The sequence below is a fragment of the Carcharodon carcharias genome, chromosome 30 (assembly GCF_017639515.1).
Source record: "Carcharodon carcharias isolate sCarCar2 chromosome 30, sCarCar2.pri, whole genome shotgun sequence".
Taxonomy (NCBI): domain Eukaryota; kingdom Metazoa; phylum Chordata; class Chondrichthyes; order Lamniformes; family Lamnidae; genus Carcharodon; species Carcharodon carcharias.
In genome coordinates, this window is record NC_054496.1 from 16,534,177 (window position 1) to 16,554,839 (window position 20,663).

Here is a 20,663-nt window from a genome sequence, read left to right on the forward strand (position 1 = left end):
AAATGGCGGAGGATGATCCTTTGAATGCGGAGGCTGGTGGGGTGATAAGTGAGGACAAGGGGGACCCTATCATGTTTCTGGGAGGGAGGAGAAGGAGTGAGGGCGGATGCGCGGGAGATGGGCCGGACACGGTTGAGGGCCCTGTCAACGACCGTGGGTGGAAAACCTCGGTTAAGGAAGAAGGAGGACATGTCAGAGGAACTGTTTTTGAATGTAGCATCATCGGAACAGATGCGACGGAGGCGAAGGAACTGAGAGAATGGGATGGAGTCCTTACAGGAAGTGGGGTGTGAGGAGCTGTAGTCGAGATAGCTGTGGGTGTCGGTGGGTTTGTAATGGATATTGGTGGACAGTCTATCACCAGAGATTGAGACAGAGAGGTCAAGGAAGGGAAGGGAAGTGTCAGAGATGGACCACGTGAAAATGATGGAGGGGTGGAGATTGGAAGCAAAATTAATAAATTTTTCCAAGTCCTGACGAGAGCATGATTCATGCTCTCGTCAGGACTTGGAAAAATTTATTAATTTTGCTTCCAATCTCCACCCCTCCATCATTTTCACGTGGTCCATCTCTGACACTTCCCTTCCCTTCCTTGACCTCTCTGTCTCAATCTCTGGTGATAGACTGTCCACCAATATCCATTACAAACCCACCGACACCCACAGCTATCTCGACTACAGCTCCTCACACCCCACTTCCTGTAAGGACTCCATCCCATTCTCTCAGTTCCTTCGCCTCCGTCGCATCTGTTCCGATGATGCTACATTCAAAAACAGTTCCTCTGACATGTCCTCCTTCTTCCTTAACCGAGGTTTTCCACCCACGGTCGTTGACAGGGCCCTCAACCGTGTCCGGCCCATCTCCCGCGCATCCGCCCTCACTCCTTCTCCTCCCTCCCAGAAACATGATAGGGTCCCCCTTGTCCTCACTTATCACCCCACCAGCCTCCGCATTCAAAGGATCATCCTCCGCCATTTCCGCCAACTCCAGCATGATGCCACTACCAAACACATCTTCCCTTCACCCCCCTTATCGGCATTCCGTAGGGATCGCTCCCTCCGGGACACCCTGGTCCACTCCTCCATCACCCCCTACTCCTCAACCCCCTCCTATGGCACAACCCCTTGCCCACGCAAAAGATGCAACACCTGCCCCTTCACTTCCTCTCTCCTCACCGTCCAAGGACCCAAACACTCCTTTCAAGTGAAGCAGCATTTCACTTGCATTTCCCCCAACTTAGTCTACTGCATTCGTTGCTCCCAATGTGGTCTCCTCTACATTGGAGAGACCAAACGTAAACTGGGCGACCGCTTTGCAGAACACCTGCGGTCTGTCCGCAAGAATGACCCAAACCTCCCTGTCGCTTGCCATTTTAACACTCCACCCTGCTCTCTTGCCCACATGTCTGTCCTTGGCTTGCTGCATTGTTCCAGTGAAGCCCAACGCAAACTGGAGGAACAACACCTCATCTTCCGACTAGGGACTTTACAGCCTTCCGGACTGAATATTGAATTCAACAACTTTAGGTCGTGAGTCCCCTCCCCCATCCTCACCCCCTTTCTGTTTCCCCCTTCTCTTTTTTTTTTTCCCAATAAATTATAAAGATTTTCCTTTTCCCACCTATTTCCATTATATAAAAAAAAATAAAAAAAAAAAACCCACTAGAGCTATACCTTGAGTGCCCTACCATCCATTCTTAATTAGCACATTCGTTTAGATAATATCACCAATATTAATATTAATACTAATATTATCTTTAACACCTATGTGTTCTATTGTACTATTGTTGTTGACATCTTTTGATATTCTGCTTCTATCACTGCTTGTTTGTTGCTACAACCACACCAACCCCCTCCACCTCTCTGTCTCTCTATCTCTCCGCCCCCCACACACACACCTTAAACCAGCTTATATTTCAGCTCTTTCCTGGACTCGAACTCAAGTTCTGTCGAAGGGTCATGAGGACTCGAAACGTCAACTCTTTTCTTCTCCGCCGATGCTGCCAGACCTGCTGAGTTTTTCCAGGTAATTCTGTTTTTGACTAGTAGCCTCCGTTGACCAGGCCTGGCTTGTGAAATGTAAAAGACGTTTGTAAAGTTCCCTTTGAATTTGGCCTCTGCAGTCCACAGAGTCATTATTGTCTCTTCAAAGATAACGAGGCACAAACTTCTTGATGCTGCTAGATTAGCTCCTATTGTTCAGGGTTACAGGCAGAACTAGCTTCAGCCTTTTTTTAAAGTCTTTGTCCAATTTTTTTAATTTTAGGAAGTAGACATGTTGACATATAATATTTCATAAAAATATAGTGTGAGGTTTTAGCTCTGTTACATGTGCCTACCTGAGAGGGCAGTTAAGGACTGCATTTAATATCTCATCTAGAAGATGTCACATCTGACACTACAACACTCCTTCAGTCTTTTGGATAAGATGTTGCACAGAGGTACTTGCTTGGTAGACACAATAAACCCCACAGTGCTATTTCAAAGAGAAGCAGGGGAGTTCTCCCGTGTTTTGGGCCAACATTTATCCCTCAAACAGCATCATTACAATAGATTATCTGGTTATTATTACATTGCTGTCTGTGGAAGTTTGCTGTGTGCAAATTGCCTGCCACCTTGCCCACATTACAACAGCCATGACACTTTGAGAGTACTTCATTGGCTGAAAGCACTTTGGGATGTCCTGCGGTCATGAAAGGCACGGTGTAAATGCAAGTTTGTCTTTTCAACATTGAATCAGTGTGCCAAGTCTGCTTTATACGCTCAAGTTCTAGATTGGGTCTTGAATCTGTGACTGTCTGACTAAATGCCAGAATTGAGTGAAAGTGATATGCAAGTGGGAACCTCAGAAGCTGCATCCACGGAAGGTATTTGGGTGTATTGTGACCATATTATAGTGTACAGGTGGTTTCGGGAGATCAGTGTGGTGTTGGAAAAAGGTAATACTGCCATTCGGCCTCTAGAGGTCCTCAGAGTTTGGGGTAGAGAGCCCTCTGGTGGCAGCAAATCAATATTGCAACTTCTCAGCTTTGAACATTTCCAATGATGTTTGCCGAAGGTACTGAATCTCTGCGGCCACTTGCCTTTAATTTTCATTGTACCCATAGCAAATTTACAAAGCTAATGGGCCGTATCTCATTGAAGCAGGGCATCCCACCGCTCATTAGACTTTTCTTCTCCACCCTTCAGCTTGAGATTTTTGCAGCATAATTTTCTGAATGTGTAGCTGATAGTGTGCTGAGGGCAGTGTGGCATGTGGGAACTCAGTGAATGATAGAGTCAACAGTGTATTTCCTTATTCAATGAGGTTTAAGGATTGAGAAAGAAACGCAAATGCCTGAGGATGAAATAGGGTGCGTTTGAATCAAATCGGGTAAAGAAATAAAGAGAAGGAAAGAGAGACTGAATCATGAAGAAAAAAAATAAATAAATTTGACTTTTTAAAAATCATTAACAATTTATCACCTGAAGGAATGAGACTCCATTTTGAATTGTGTCCTCTTCTGGGTTGGAGATGTTGATTGACATTGCATTAACAATTATTATCTCATTAAAAGGGTACTTGCACCGTTAATCACCAGACATAACTTTTTGTGGTGAGTTTAATGGGTAATTAAAGTGCAAATCAAGCAATTTTTAAAAAATAACTGGCAGGCAAAGGGCATGATGTGATTTGTACAGAGCAATCAGTGGAGCATTGTAAATCACTGCAAATTCTGGGGATTCGTCTCTTATGGCATAACCTTTCAGATCCTAAATTTGTTGGCCAATTTGCACATTAACAACGGTGTGCATTGTTATCACATCATTGTTGTTCGGGCACAATTTGAAAACATGGTTTTGAGAAAAGTATCACCAACAAAAGTTGACCTGATGCATTTATTTTGGTCTGAAATACAGTGAGAGTGCAACAAGGTATGATTGTTTCTGAGAGCACTACAAAAAACTGGCACATTTCTGTGGGTCAGGGAAGTCAGAAACGTGACAAATTATTACAGTATGCAGATGGTCTCACAAAACCTCATTAAAAGTAAAAGAACAGAAATTTTAGAACCAGCAGCAGGTTTGACATCTCAATTCTGATTAATTACTGTTAAACCTAAAATGCAGCGTGTATTTATGAAAGTGTAACTCTTTTGAGTACAAACACGTTTTCCATCTGTTCCTATTCAGATGAAGTTACATTGTTTCATAGTTTGCCATTGTGAGATTTGAACTCTTGATACTCTTTCGAGTACAAACCTGTTTCTATCTGTTTCAGATGAAGTCACATTGTTCCATAGTTTGCCATTGTGAGATTTGAACTCTTGATCTTGGGGTTACAAGCCCAGTACCATAACCACTTGGCTATCATACCAGAACTTTTATGAAAGTGTATGTTAACATAATCCAGTAATCGCTAATGAGCTGCATCTGTTCTGTATGTGTGTACCTTTTAATGGACCTTCTCCACAGAAATGTAAATCTAGGTTAACATGGTGCCTGGAGTGTTGTTTGTTTTGGGTATGGTACTTGTCGTACTGGAGTCCTTCAGGCACCTTGAGCAGAGATGGCTGTTGGAGCAAATGCAACACAGGCTTGTTCCTGTGCATTTACCTGAAGTTGGAAGTGATGGCAGGGCTGCTGTAAGTGTTCCTGTTCCAATGTGCAGCATTAAAAAAAAAAGTACCCCCAGGATAATTGACGAGAGGTATTAGCATTTGCCAGAGTAAAAAAGATATTGAGTGCAGTTAACTCCCTAACCCTCAGCGGGTGTTAACTACTCGTCAGGTGATGCTTACCGATGTAGTACATGAGTAATGTTTGTTTCTAAGGGAGTATTCTCTTATACATTTGATCCTTATTCATTACAGAGCATTTTTGAGAATGAGTTAAAGAGGCTATACTATCAGGAAGTCCCTAGGTTTTTGCATTTTAAGAGATTGGTTTTGCTAAACTGTACTGACGTTTATAGGTTCCTCCATAACACAATGCAAGGAATTAGGATTACAGTGTGTGATACTAGTGATAGTGTTGTAAAGTTTTTGGGAGTCCAGGTACACAGATTATTAAAGTGCTGCAAAGAGGGACAAAATATAATCAAAAAGGCAAGTGGAATGCTGGCCTTTATATTGAGAAGACTGGAATACTAAGAGTTGAAGTCATGCTTCAGCCACACAATACATACCTAAAGTACTGTGATCAATGCTGTGCACCACACTTTAAGAAGGATATATTGGTGTTGGAGAGAGTGCAGCATAGATTTGCCAGAATGACATCTGGACTCCAAGGGTCATTCCAGATATCACTCTATGCTGCATTCCCTCCAAGGCCAATATATCTTTCCTAAGTGTGGTGCACAGCATTGATCAAGATTACACAAAGTAGGTTTTCTTCCCTGGAATTATAAGATAAAGGGGTGATTTGATCAAAACTTTCAAGATATTAATTGGAGCAGTTAGAGTAGGTAGAAACTATTTCTGCTTTTTGGGAAGTCTAGGACTAGGGAGCATAGATCAAATGTTCAAGCCAGGCCTTTTGAGGAGTGAAATTAGGAAACACATGTAAAGGGTGGTAGACATTTGGAACTCTTTTGCAAACAGCAAATGATCCTAGATCAATTACTAATTTTAAATCTGAGATATATCAATTTGTGTAATTCAAAGGCATTAAAGGATAAAGGGCAAATGCAGCAATATGGAGTTGGGTTTCAGAGCAGCCATTATCTCATTAAATGGCAGAACAGGTTTGAGGGGCTAAATGGCCGCCTCCTGTTGCTATGACATAATTCAAATAAAATCTCTCTATCAAGAAGAATAACAGAAGGGATGAGAGTGTGTTTGAGGGTGTGATTCATTCTTTGGGTATGACTGTGACGTGGAAATACTTCAGTGTCAGGCCATACCATACTTTCAGTTTTTACAGTACAGTTTCTTCTCTGCTATGCATAGTTTCATCAGGGAGAGTTGTTAATAAAGGCATTTTTTGGACCTGAGGTAAGGCAGCACTCTCCCACCTGTCAAAACAAAGATGCGGGTCAGTGGGCGGGGAGCCAACATGATAATCTGGTGAACATATTTTGTATCAGACATCAGTGGCTGCCACGGTGTTAGTCAGGTGGGGTTTCCACAATGACAAGAAGTGTCAAACCGAATATTTGCTGTGCATAGTCACGCCTCAAGATTGAGTTAGAGTTACATGCTCAAACACAATCTCAGCTCCTCTTTTATTCTTCTTCTATTATTCCTCCTGGTAATAAGGTTCTGATTGATTTATGCTTTTATTGTTGTCACCACTTGTTATTGCCTTGGTGTTTCTGGCAACTAGCTTTCAGTTCACGTGTGCAACAGGGACAGGTTTTTAACTGCGCTGCTGCATTAAAGTTTAATTTCAGCTAAGTTAAAAGGAGCTTCTATTGAAAAGGACAAAAGATTTTGGTCAACACTTGTTAAGTGGATGCTTCTGGCCGCATTCAACATAGCCCGATTTCAGGAATGGGGTCTCAGACAGGTGTTAGGCCCTATACATGCTGAGTAAGGGCCTCATGTGCCTTTTAGGAGCGGGTTCTCAACGCCCATACTTGGGCCTTCATCAATACACTAGTTGTTGCGCATCCACCTCAAAACATCTGCATGCATGTCACTTGCCACATTGGATGATTAGGCATCTGTTTTACATTAGCGTCAATGAATTTATACACGAAGTGGCGTTGGCCTTCTCGGTTCCAGCTGGAGCACATTGCAACTCTTCCAAAAGCTGGATGTTGGAGGAGCCGTATAACATCACAGGTGGGATGAAAAGAAGTTTGGAGGTGGAGGAGAATGTCATCAACATACCATGGAAACTGACTTGTGACTTTGGATGGTGTCATCAAAGGGTACTGTGTAGATGAGGAAAGGGCCAAAGATAGATCCTTGGCTGACTGGTGTGTGGATACCAAGAGAATCTGTTGCTAGAGTTCATTTAAAAAAAAAATCTTTCACAGGATATGGCCATTGCTGGCTTGGCCAGCATTTGTTGCCCATCCCTAATGGTATGAAAAGATACCTGGAACGACTGCAATTCACGTAGTGTAGGTACACCCACAGCGCTGTTAGTATGGAAGCTCCAGGATTTTGACCAGTGACAGTGAAGGAACAGCGATAAGTCAGGATGGTGGGTGACTCGGAGGGGAACTTGCAGTTGGCGGTGTTCCCATGCATCTGCTGCTCTTGTCCTTCTAGGTGGCTGAGGTTGTGGATTTGGAAGGTGCTGTCGAAGGAACCTTGATGAGTTGCTGCAGTGCATCTTGTAGGTGGTACACACTGCTGCCACTGTGTGTTGGTGGTGGAGGGAGTAAATGTTTAAGCTGGTAGATGGGGTGCCAATCAAGTTTGTTGCTTTGCCCTGAATGATGTTGAGCTTCTTGCGTGTTGTTGGGGGTCAGGAGGTGAGTTACTTACCACAGAATTTTCAGCCTTGGTAGCCTCTTATGTCAAAGCAGCAGAGAGGAAGCGAAGGACCTCTGTCAGAGTCCTGAAGAATATCCTTCACAACTTTGAGGGGGAACGGAGATTGGAGACGATTTAATGATTAGGGAGAACAGAGGAAATGAGGTATGATTTTTGCTAAGGGGGTGATGACAGCAGTTTTCAAATATTTGAGAGAATTATTTGTGTCAGCTAACATGGGGGCCATGAAGGGAAGTTGAACAATCAGCAGCTTAGTGGGAATGGTTTCAAGGGTGAGTCTCTTGGACAAGCTGAGATAGGACAGGACATGAGGACAGGTAGGCGAGGAACTAGAGAGCAATGTGAGTTCAGGGCTCGGGCAGGAAAGCCTTGAGGTAAGGTTTGTTTAGGTGCATGAGAAATGAGAAGCAGCAGAGGCAGCTGAAAGAATGGCTTCAAGTTGATTAGAAATGTTTGTTTTTTATTGGAATATACTGTAATGGAGTTAATATTGGGCTTATTTTAGTTTTGCATTGTGTATGATCCACTTAGTAAAATTATTTCATTTATTTATTTTTCCTGTTGTCTGCCTCTTCAGTAGATTACTGCAAATTATTCTGATGGTTCGACAAAGGATAGTTGAACCTGCCATGCCGCTGATTGAGAGGATGTAACCAAGTCCCTGAAGGAAAGGGAGCTGGCCTAACATTGGTGTGATATTGAATAGATCCGGCCTTTATGTTGCTGCCAGTATTCTTAAAGCGTTGCAGCCATAGGAATGTACAAAATCAGAAGATACCACTGCAGTCTTTCTGGCCAGACACAATGTTTAGTAAATATCATGCACTCCTCTATCTTTCATTCCCCCACAATGGCCTTCACTAAAAAATATCTGTCCAGCATCTCTCTTTGTCAACACTGCCCCCCTCCACATCATTATATTCAACACTCTTATTGCTGTGGGTTTTGATCTGAGAAGTCAGGTAAAGCCAACTTTATGACTGTAAATGGCACTGTGTCATATGTGTGATTCAAGTGATAGCCAGGTAGGATTTGCTTTAATTGAGGTGCTCTTACAGTTTTTGGTGTTTCTTCATTCACTTTGCTATTCAGGTTATGTCTTATTTCCATGCTTCAGACACATCTTGTAGGTGTGTCCTGTTTCCCGTGTCTGAGAGAGTGAGAGATTGCACCTCCTCTTTTATACATGGATAAATTTGTAGCACAGCAAAGTTAATGGAATGGGACAGCTAATCTCTATAAGTCTGGTTCATGGCTCGTACGTTGTCTGCACTCATCACTCTCATTACTTCCTTTTAGGAATCTACTATATGTCTACCCACAGAGTTTGAACTTCAGCAGCCGCCAGGGGTCTGTACGGAATATTACAGTGAAAATCCAGTTTATGGCAGGGGAGGACCCCAACAATGCCATGCCGGTGAGAAATGCCTTGCATTAACGTGGGGGGGGTCTTAGCAACTTTCTTTCTCAAGCAGGCTCTAATGCAATACCTGGTATTGTATGTATCACAGAAAGAAATGTAGTTCTTATTTATTATTGAGAAACCCAAGAGAAGGGCCCATAACAGAGCACCACAGCAGTTAAAGATAATGCGAGCTAAATCAGGAAGCAATATCAAGGTTGGGTTCCCAAGGCCAGGGCAACTCTTAGAAGAAGAAATAAAGAAGAAAAGCCAGATTTCTTAACTTACCCGATTTCTCAAATCTCAGACTGCTCTATGTGCAAGTTATTCAATTGTTATACTGTCAAAAGCAGCAACCATTTTGCATACAGCAAGATTCCACAGATAGTGAAGTGATGAATTTATTTCTGTCGGTCTTAGTTAAGGGAGGGATCTTGTCCAGCATACAGCAAGAACTCCCTACTTTCAGAATGGTGACCTGCAATCTTCAGTGTTCAGTACAACTGGAAAAGCGGGCTTTAATGTCTCAAAGCCTTGCGTTCCCAACAATGCGACACTCCCTCAGTATTAGCCCCAAAGCATTAAGATGCTATGAAATAACGTGTGCAGGACAGCACAGCAAAGTCCTGATTTGAAGATCACGAGGAGGAATGTGTCAATTGGGGTATCTGCAGCTCAGAAGAATGAAGGGAATGTTTCAGAAAGCCATAAACGTAGTTAATATCAATTTTTTTAAAAAGGGCAGAGGCATTAGAAGCCAGAAGTGAGAGAGATCGTCTATTTGTTGTATACTGTTTAGTGTGAGAGCATTCCTAGAGAATGGGAGCAGTGTTCGCCTGGAGTTGCATTTTATAGAGTTTTAAGTGTGGTTTGGGGAAATAAATTTCTTTTCATGTCAAACATTTAAGTCAATGTTTGTGAATCCCCCCGTGTCTATTGTGAGTCAGTATGTTCCTTTCACAGATTCTAATCTGACACCTCTGGATACTGTGAGTAATGTAATTGATTTTCCACTGTGTTTGTGCATTTTTGAACACTGGATACTTAACAGGAAGTACACGCTGTGCCTGTAGTAGTACCAAATTATATTAAAGAACATAAAAATTAATGATTGAGGCAATTATATCAGCTTTTAGTAGCTACTTACTCCCACGAGGTACTGGATTTTGGATGGCTGTGTGGGTGAGACAGCAAATGCAGCCATTTACCAGACCATGCTTATTATAGTGCAAGTAACTAAGTCACTTCAGGTTTTGCAAGAGCTTAATGGGCATATTCATCTTGGAGAGCTATCTGCCTAATCTGTATTTCCCATAAAACTAGAGGTTTGTTCCTTTCATGTTACTCTTTTCCTTCTGAGGATGCTGCGTCTGAACTGGGCTACAGTTCACGGTCACCAGCAGTGCTATATCTCATCCGGATTTGATTGTTCTATATACATGAGGCAGCGAGTTTCGTCATCGCATTTGTCCATGGCAAGCCTCACAACTCTGCTCAGTCCTGTCCTTGTCCAGCATTCACACATACACTTTCCAGTATTGATCACTCTATAGTGATCAGGAGCAGGAACGGAGTGCTCAGTTACTCTACGTGACTCCCTGTCACTTTGGCTTTTCTTTCTCTCTTCCCTCAAAGCTCATATCTTCCATGAGTCCCACTTACTGCTCCCTCCCTACCCAAGTTCTGACCAGTTAGTTATCTTTCCTGCCCCAATGCTTGCCAATATTGTCAACTGCTACCTTTGCACAGGTACCAAGCCTCTTAGTTTCAGAATATAACTTCTTGAAAAGGCCACATTTGATCCCTTTTTATCCTTGTTGGTCACATATCCTCATTCTCCATGATCCCTTAACTGGTCAAAAGTCTCTTCATTTCTTTCTTCACTGTTCTTTATTGGTTTCTAGTGGCCCCAGTGCATTACATTTAAAATACTCATCCCAGTTTTAACATCACTCTATGGCCTTGCCCCCACCATAGTCTTTCAACTCCTGCAGTTTTGCAATCCACTTGGCCCTCTGACAATCCAGCAGCTTTATTGTGTTTTGTTTTGGAGCAAGCCCACAAAATACCAGATTCAATTTCACTGATTGCTATTTGGACTCTTAAGTGGTTTAGATTCTGTAATCCGATGTGCATCAGCCAGAGCGCTTCTGTTACCCAGCATTGCCTCTAATGATTTGTTTCTTCCATGTAAATGCAGGTTATCTTCGGGAAGTCCAGCTGTGCGGATTTTTCAAGAGAGGCATACTCTGCTGTGGTGTACCACAATAAGTGAGTTATCAAAGATGAGTCTGAACAGAACCTTAGAGGCCATGCAAGCATTACATGTACCTGGTTGTTATTCTGTAACTCCGGGTAATAATCACACTGTTGTATTGTAGTACAACGAGCACTGGTTCTGATTGTAGATTATTTTTCTACAAATGTCTTCTCCCTGCACCCTTCTGCTAACCTGATTCTATAATTTTGCCAGTGCCACTTTGCCTTTAGTTTTTTTTCTCCACTGAAAGTCTCTGTTGTGTGCCTGCTGCAGCTGAGCTATGGGAAGTGAGTGGCACTGCATGTTGACTGCTCCCGCACCACACAAACAAATGCCTTTAATCTGTGCACTGCTATAAACTGGCAGTTGCCCGGAATCCTGCAAAGGACTAAAACACTCCATGCCGCAATAAATACACCTTTGGCTCCTCCTGCCATTGTAGTGCTGTAACCAATGTGAAAGCTGAATCATGTTGACAAAACCTTCATGCATGAAATGTGGCCTGCTACCCTCAATTGACAGGCATAAATCATAAGTTGAAAAAGGGAAAGCTGACAATCCTCACAGCACTACCTGCAGCTTTGACATAAAGCCTGACTGAAGAAAGCGATTCTACTTCTCCAATCTAAACTCAAGAGCTCAGTTATCAGCTGCTTAAGGGTCACCGTATACTCCCCATTACTCTGTGCATCTTCATTCAGCGCTAATCAAGATGAAGTGATAAATGAACACTGTCAAAGAATCCCTGAAGAAAATAAAGGGTCAGAAAGAGATTAGTCAAGTGGTGAGATCACATACAGAGCATAATTTAAAATAAAAAAATGAAAGCAGGACATGGGACTTTTTTAAAAATTGCTCCATTCTTTTGATGCAGCTGCCTCCTTACTTGGGCTATGTTTCCAGGGGGAACATATGTTTGCATAAAAGCCTAGACTGGGAGTGTCAGCAGGCTTTTTAGCCATCAAGAACAGCAGAGTTGAGCCCACTGCTGGCCTTATCCACTGACCACTTATAAACGTGTCCCAGCAAGAGTCACTGGATAGAGTTGAGGAATGGCACATTTTATGTGGCTGAGTGTTGCATAGAGCTCTTGAGATTAGATTGGAGAAGTAGAATCATTTTCTACAGTCAGGCTTTATGTCAAAGCTGCAGGTGGTGCTGTGAGGATTGTCAGCTTTATCTTTCTCAATTTATGGTTAATGCCTGTCAATTGAGAGTAGCAGGCCACATTTCATTCATGTAGCTTTTGTCAACATGATTCATGATTTTGTCAAGATGAGTTGCACACAGGATTGCATTTACCCACTGAGCTAATGGAGGAATTACGTACCCCTTCTTTAAGGGTCAGGTGGAGAACGAAACATTGTCCAATTGGTGGAATGAAATTTAATTGAGGGAACAGTAATTGTACGTGCATGATGCCTGGAGAGCTCTGCCGCTTGTATCAGTGACACAGTTTGTGTGACCTCTGCAGATCGCCGGAGTTTTATGAGGAAATAAAAATGAAGATCCCAGCAAACCTGACAGATAACCATCACCTGCTTTTCACCTTCTACCACATTAGTTGTCAGCAGAAACCGAGCTCATCATTGGAGACACCCGTTGGCTACACAGTGAGTAACAGTGAACCAATAAATTAGCCCATGAAATCCAGTACTGTACAGGACCCAAAGGGGAGTTTTCCAAGTTTTATACTGTAATAAAGGCCTTAGTGCTGGGATTCTGAAGCTCCCACAAACAGCAATGTAATTTGACCAGATAATGTGTTTTTTGCAATGTTGATTGAGGGATAAACAGTGACCAGGACAGAGGAGACACCCCTGCTCTTCTTCAAAATAGTGCCATTGGATCTTTTATGCCCACCTGAAAGGTCAGGCGGGGCCTCGGTTCAATGACTCATCTGAAAGATGACACCTCTGACAGTGCTGCACTCCCTCAGTACTACTGCACTGGAATGTCAGTCGTGATTTTTGTGCGCAAGTCCTGAAGTGGGACTTGAATCCAAAAATTAGTGACTCAGGCAAGAATGCTACTTACTAAGCCACGGCTGACACTTAGCTCTATGACTTTAACACTATTGTTACAAAGGCTGTAAATTGCAGGGAAATGTACTGTTAACATTCCAGTTGCAATTCAATCCCTAAAAATGGCCAGGTATTTTATTTGTTTTTGTTTGAAAAAAGATTCCTCATCACTTTGAAGCATCGTCTGTTCCTCATCAGTCTTGGGTGGGACATCAGGTGGGATGAAGGAATTAGCCCTTCGCTGAACTATGGAAGACACCATCCAAACCCATAGCGATTCTAAACTCAGAGTAGATTGAACTAAACTTAGTAATGCTCTAGAAGTCATGCTGCAAGCTGTAATTATAGACAATGAACAAAAATATAATTTAAATTCAGGCCCTCAATTATAATGTATCATGTTCTAGTTCATTTTATCATTGATTAAAAAAGAAACTATTGACAAGCAGTAAGTTCCGATTTAAGTTTTTAATCCCTGATATGTACTCAGTACTCTATATTAATAATATTGCTTGATTCTTTGGATAAAAAAAGGACTGTTTTTAACAGCAGTCTCAAGTGTCTGGTTTCCTTATCACCTGGCTGCCTGAGTCACTTGGAGGACCCCCTTGTTTCCTGGAGTGACTCCATTCTTTGCAATGGGAATGGCCATCTCCATTAGATTTGGGAACTGGTCTGGTGACGCTTGGTCCTGAGAAAGTGTGTACCAGCTCAGTATGCTATGCCTAATTGTGCTTGCTGGACAACAGATCTACACTCCTCTATTTGACCAGAGTTGAGGCCGAATTTTCCCTGAGATCTGATGGTTTGAGCAAGTAAACTGTATTCGAAGCATGGATTAACTCAGCTTGTCAGTCACTTCAATTCAAGTCCTTTACCCACAGTCATTTCCTCCAACCCCTCCATTGCTACTAACTGTACAATCTCCAATCTTGTAACCCTCTCACTTAGTGGATCCCTTTGATGCAACATGGTCGTCTCCGAACTGGACCATTCAGCCTCCCAGTGTCAGTGGACAAGCCACCTCCTAGTTACTCAGTGCTCACTCCTGATGTAAGTATGACTTAAATGATGCATTACTTTTCCCCTTTGTGTTTAAATTGCTTCCTCCTTCCCCTCTCCTCCCTGTATCCCACATTGAAACAATGACTCATTACACCATCTCTTCCTCTAACTTTGCCTCAGGCCCTTCACCTCAGTCTGCTGTTCCTCCTACAAATCAGGTTTTACAAAATCCAAGCTTGATATTGCCAAATCACTAATTCCTTATTTTCCTTGCCTTCTATTGTTAGGGAATTGTCAAGGGAATGCCCTGTCACTTATTTTTTCAATATAAGTATCCTGGAGAGCCACACAGGATTTATTAAAGCTGAGGTTCTGGACTTCCTTGACTCGGTCCAGGAAGCTTTGAACCTATAGATTTGAAGTGGAATTGGGCACATGGATTTGGGGCGAGGAAATAGAGGCATTGAAGCTGAATTTTCAATTTTAAGACTTTTGAATGTAATAAACAGCCTGATGGTTTCCACTGTTTGTAATTGAGAACTGGTCCAACAGTGTCCAAAGAACCTGATGGAGGAGAGCAGACATCATCCCCAAAACTCTCCATTTATTTGCCCCAACAAGTTCAATTTACATTTTACAGCTCTGTACCACTCCAGCTGTGACGTGCTATCATTGACATATCTGCAGTAGATTTTTTTTTTGGAGGCAAATCGTGATTTTATTTGGCACATGTCCTGTCTATGCAGTTTCAGGGGTGATGTGTATGTAGTAAGAAACATCAATTAGCAAAGTCTTCAGACTTGCCAGTCAAGAAAGCACAAGTACAATCGTGAACCACTCAGTCTTTGTCCTCTGGTCTCTTAAAAGTTGCATTTTAGGGAGACACCTAAGAGCTCCAACACTTCTTACCAGCAGTGAAGACCTATGTTGTTCATTCATTCCACCTTGTTGCTTAGGAGTCATTTGATCTTTCAACCCTGTGAGATTACTGATAAAATAGAATCCAATTCCACCCCTTCTATGAAATAACTATATTGAATAATATCATGCACCCAGGCAGAGAAAAGTCTTCTAATTCTTCTACATAATGGAAAAGATCTTGTGCAGTTTATCTGGGTTGCAAGCATTGAACCTTTCCCCAAATATGCATTTACTATCACTGTGTTCATATGGTGCAGTGTGCAGAACATGTTAATGAGGGCTGAGGCAGTCACTGAAATCAGTGTTATTGTCTGCACAGTGTTATAAATAAATAATAGAATATTTTCCTGTCAAATTAACAATTTTGCACAATGCTAATAAAGTAAAATTTGTACTTTCTGGTTTGTTTAATAGTCACGGTGGGATCACCCATAGAAGCACACAAACTAACACAGCATTATATCGTTGCTGCTCTTGATATTAATGACCCATGCTGCTTTATTGCAATGTAATTGCAAACATTACACCCTTGTTCAAAAAAGCTTGTAAGTATAAGCCCAGCAATTGCAGTCCAGTCAGTTTAACTTCAGTGGTGAGCAGGATTCTAGAAACAGTTATTCGGGATAGAATTAGTAGTCACGTGGAAAAAATATGGGTTGATAAGGAAGAGCCAGCATGGATTTCTAAAAGGGAATCATGTTTAAGTAACTTGCTGGAGTTTTTTTGAAGAGGTAACGGAAAAGGATGATGAGGGTAATGCTGTTGATGTGGTATACATGAACTTTCAAAAGGCATATGATACAGTGCCACACAAGAGACTTGTGAGAAAAGTTATTGCTCATGGAATAAACGGGACAGTAACAATGTGGATACAAAATTGACTGAGAAATAGGAAGCAGAGAGTAATGGTCAATAGATATTTTTCAGGCTGGAGGAAGGTTTGTAGTGGAGTTCCCTAGGGGTCAGTATTGGGACCCTTGCTTTTCCTGATATATATTAATGATCTAGATGATTGGTCAACCTTGGTGTGCAGGGGACAGTTTCAAAGTTTGCAGATGATACGAGGCTTAGGAGTGTTGTAAACTGCAATGGAGGACAGTGGTAGGAAGAACGTGGACAGACAATATAAAATAAGGGGTGAAATTTTGAAGGGGGTGCAGGAGCAGAAAGACTTGGGTGTAAATGTGCATAGATCATTGAAGGTGGCAGGGCATGTGGAGAGAGCAGTTAATAAAGCATGTACTATTCTGGGCTTCATTAATAGGGGCACAGAATACAAGAGCAAGGAGGTTATGCTGAATTTATATAAGGCACTTGTTAGACCTCAGCTGGCGTATTGTGTATAGTTCTGGGCGCCACATTATAGGAAGGATGTGAACACATTGGAGAGAGCGCGGAAGAGGTTTACAAGAACGGTTCCAGGGATGAGAAATTTCCATTACGAAGATAGTTTGGAAAGGTTGGGACTGTTCTCCTTGGAGAGCAGAAGGCTAAGAGGAGACTTAATAGAGATGTTCAAAATCATGAGGGAGCTAGACAGAGTAGATAGGGAGAAGCTGTTCCCCCTCGTAAAAGGATCAAGAGAGGGCACAGATTTAAAGTGATTTGCAAAAGAAGCAAATGGAAAAAACTTTTTCACACAATGTGTGGTTCGGGTCTGGAATGCACTGGTGGAAGTGTGATGGAGACAGGTTCAATCGAGGCATTCAAGAGGGCATTAGATGATTATTTGAAAAGAAACAATGTGCAGGGGTATGGGGAAAAGGCAGGGCACTGGCACTAGGTCATAATGCTCATTTGGAGAGCACGATGGGCCAAATGGCCTGTGCCATTAAAATTCTGTGAACTGCACACATTTTTGTAAATTTGCACCAATGTCAGCAATTTGTCCACAGTGATCTTTTCACAGTGTGTTACTTGGCTGAACCCTTTACCAGCTGATGGTCACTGCTTTGTGTTATTTACACAATTGTAGGCTTGGAGTTGGTTTCTCCCAGTTCTGATTGGAGAAGAAAGATTGGATAGAAGTATTCAAAATCATGAGAAATCTGGACAGAGTGGGTGGATCTGTTCTTGTTGGCAGAAACATTGAGAACCAGAGGACACTGATTTTAACATAAGAAAGAAACAATGGTGACATGAGGAAAAGTGACGAGTGATTAGGATTTGCAATGCGCTGCCTGGGAGTGTGGTGGTGACATATTCAGTCGAGGCCTTCAAAAGAGCATTGGATAATTATTTCAAAAGAAACAATTTGCAGGTCTAAGGGGAAAAGGCAGGGAAGTAGTTCTAGATGAGCTGTTCTTGAAGAGAGCCAGCATGGACAAGATGGACCGACTGGCCTCCTTCTGCGCTATAACCATTCTATGATTCTAGGTGTGCTTTGCCATTTTGACTCCTGTATGGGAGGAAGACAGAATGTTGTGGGAGATTGGAAGATTGTTCCATTTTGTATTATTGTAACCATAGGAGATTCTTCAGTAATTCTGTTGTGAAGTTACCTGCAGCCTTGTGTATACTACCCTTCTGATCAAGAGGGACAGTATTGTTGGATATCTGACTTATAGAAGAAACTATGGAATAAGTGGCTTATGGGATAGTGCCAACTTCCTAGTACAGGAGTCTGGGTACCACAGATGGGCTGTTTTTAAGTGCTTAGTTCTTGCCACATGTCCTGTAGGCACCTGAAACATGTCTTGTATATTTATCTGTATATTTATAAATACCTTCCTTTTAATTTATCTTTGAATAGGTCCAACTACCTGGAATGAAGTGGGTTGACAACCACAAAGGAGTTTTTAATGTGGAAGTATCTGCAGCATCGTCAGTGCATACCCAGGTATGTACAAACCTCCCTTGGACATACCCTGCCAGCTCTCCAAATCAGTCCAACAAAGCTCAGGTCCCTTTAAAAGAAACATTGTGGTCAGAAATTTCTGGCTCACAAGACAATTTAGCTGAGCAGACAGAGTTTGTAAATATAAGCAGTTCGGAGAGTTCAGGGGAGCAGAAGAATAAATGCCAGACCGCAGTGCTCTTTTATAACAATGTTATTGAGGTGCTTCTAAGGCAGTGCTGTCACATAAAATCCTTTAAATGAAGATTATCGTTATTATACTCTTGGTAGTTACAAGACTGTATAACTCCTATAGGTTACTCAGAGCTATTATATTTTTACTGTTCCTCCATCTGGCCCTTGTAATATTGTAAACTCCACTAGAAGCAGGCCTTGTAACAATTTCCAGATGTTTATTTAGCTTCAGGCTGAATGCACAAACATCACAGAAATACAAACTCTGGATTGTATCAAAAGGTGAAACCTGTCTCTTCTGGGAGTAATTTCACTTAGAATTGAAAGCAGACCTCAAGGGGTAATTGGCAAAAGAACATTGTAGATGTGAGGAAACAGGTTTTTTTTTACGCAGCAAGTTATGATGCTATGGAATGCACTCCCTGCGAGGACGGTGGAAGCAGATCCGATAGTAACTTCCAGAAGACAATTGGATGTATACTTGAAGGGGAAACATTTGCAGAACTTTGGGGAAAGAGAAGCGGAGTGAGGCCAATTGGATAGCCCTTTTAAAGAGCCAACATAGGCACAATGGGCTGAATGACCTCCTGAGCTGTATGATTCTTAGAATGAGAGGTGTGTACCTGGAATTATTCTCAGTTTATGTTCTATTTGCATTTCCAATCCCCCTGTATCCTGATTTGAAATAGAATTTCTACACCATTTCCTCCACAAATAGTGCTTCCAAGAAGCTTAATCTCCCTTCTCCCCTCAAAAACGCTCTCTCTATAAAGTCCGAGTCATAGAACTTAAGAATTGTAGGATATTCTAGTATGGAAGGAGGCCTTGTGACCCATCAAGTCTGTGCCAGCTCTTTTGAAAAGAAATCCAGTTAGTTCCATTCCCCTGATCTTTCCTCCATATCCTCAAAGATTTTTTCTCAAATTATTTATCTAACTCCCCTTTGAAAGCTAAAACTAAAGCTGTATCCACCACTTAAAATTTGTATATGGCTCTTGAACTTGGGGAAGTATTCTAATGCGTCTCAGCTCCTCAAAAGACAAAGTGTGCAAAGCTTTTCATTCCAACCCACCTTGCCTCTATGTTAATGAAACACTGTAGTTAATGCCCCTCTGAGCTCCAGTAATTTTGATCTTCCTAAGGTCCAGCTATGGGGAAACCTATCTGCTCTTCCTCTACCTCCTGATGTTGTTGTCTTGCATTTGGCCTTGACCTGGTTTTTCTGGACAAAAGATATTTGCATACTGGGTGAGCCATATAACCCAGGGAGTTGCTGGGTTTGATCCCAGATTGATCTTGTCCAGGATGGCAGTATAGGCCAGTTTAGTAAGGTTAGTGAAGCGATAATTTACCAACCCCCATTGTCCACTGACCCCTACTGAAAGTACACTTGTGAAAAGCAGGGTTTGGTTCACTGTGGAAACCACCACAGTTGAATAATCTGTCAACACTTGCTGCCCACAATAGATTAGCAGAGGATAACGGGCACCCTGGAACCCTGCCCGAACCCAGGAGCCTTTGCCAGAGGAGGGAAGAAGAAACATTTGGGGCGGTGGGGGGGTGCATACGTATGTATGAGGCTATAGGGTCATCAGAATGGTGATAACATAAGCTATTCCTTCCTCAGTTTTTCTAACCGGGTGCAGGGTGGGTTGTGGTACCTTGAGAAAGGTGCATGGCATCAAAAGGGTGAAGGGTGCTCTGTGCTTAAGATTAATTCAGTGATTTCTGCACATTGCTTGTCTAACCAGCAATTCTGCTCTCATCCTTAGGACCAGTATCTGGATAAGTTTTTCACTCTGGTGCATGTTCTGGAGGAGTACTCGTTCCCTTTTCGGCTGAAGGATGTGATCATCTCGGAGAATAATGTGGAGTCTGAGTTGAAAGCCAGTATAACCAACTTGCGGTCAGCGAGGATGGAGCCACTGCTCCGATTTGTGCACCATGTCCTCAACAAACTCATCCTCTTAATTGTGCGGCCTCCAATTATCAATGGGCAAATAGGTACAAGCCGGTTTTATCCCTGAAGGAAACATAAGACGACAGCTTCTCATGTACTCTTCAAGTCTGGGAAAGGGGCAAAAAATGTAGTCTCTGATTGGGGGCTATTATCCAGGAATATTATTCATTTTTTTCACACCTGTGCATCATGTCAGTTCATGGACAACTTTACTTTGTCCACCAGTTTCATTAAGTGACTGAGCTAGTGGAAGAACTCTTTACTTGTATTTCTTTATTTCACCTCCTGCTGTCTGGGGTCCTTACATTGCTGTGCTTGATGGCTTAACAGAGATTGATGTCTTACCTATTTTATGAACATCAGCCAAGGTTTGATTTGCCAGTATTCTGGCACTGCATTTTGAACCATTGTGACACCAAGTCATGTAAGGTGCCTGCTTTAGGAGAACAGGCAATATCCATAGTTTTGGCTCTAACCCTACCTGTTTTCCAGTTTGACTGAAACAGAGTTTACCCAGCTGCTTCTTTTACTGTCAGTTTTGCTGGCTTCTTCAGCTGCAAACCTGAAGAATTCAAATTCACCAAGTCTTATATGACCTGAAGGAATTTTCATGTGCCATCATGATCCCAGA

The 20,663-nt window shown here is 42.3% G+C and overlaps 1 protein-coding gene across 10 annotated transcripts in view; it reads left to right on the forward strand.

The window, feature by feature from the left end:
* LOC121271327 (dedicator of cytokinesis protein 7-like) overlaps positions 1–20,663 on the forward strand; it is a 151,893-nt gene that overhangs the window by 66,794 nt on the left and 64,436 nt on the right. For all 10 annotated transcript variants that reach the window (XR_005941704.1, XM_041177261.1, XM_041177255.1 and 7 more), the window contains exons 15-20: positions 8,729–8,846; positions 11,032–11,102; positions 12,566–12,704; positions 14,067–14,168; positions 17,794–17,880; positions 19,845–20,076. Coding sequence is in view for 9 of the 10 variants with exons in the window: in XM_041177261.1 (XP_041033195.1) it covers positions 8,729–8,846; positions 11,032–11,102; positions 12,566–12,704; positions 14,067–14,168; positions 17,794–17,880; positions 19,845–20,076 (749 nt within the window). In the remaining variant the exon portion in view is untranslated. The remainder of the gene's footprint in view (positions 1–8,728; positions 8,847–11,031; positions 11,103–12,565; positions 12,705–14,066; positions 14,169–17,793; positions 17,881–19,844; positions 20,077–20,663) is intronic.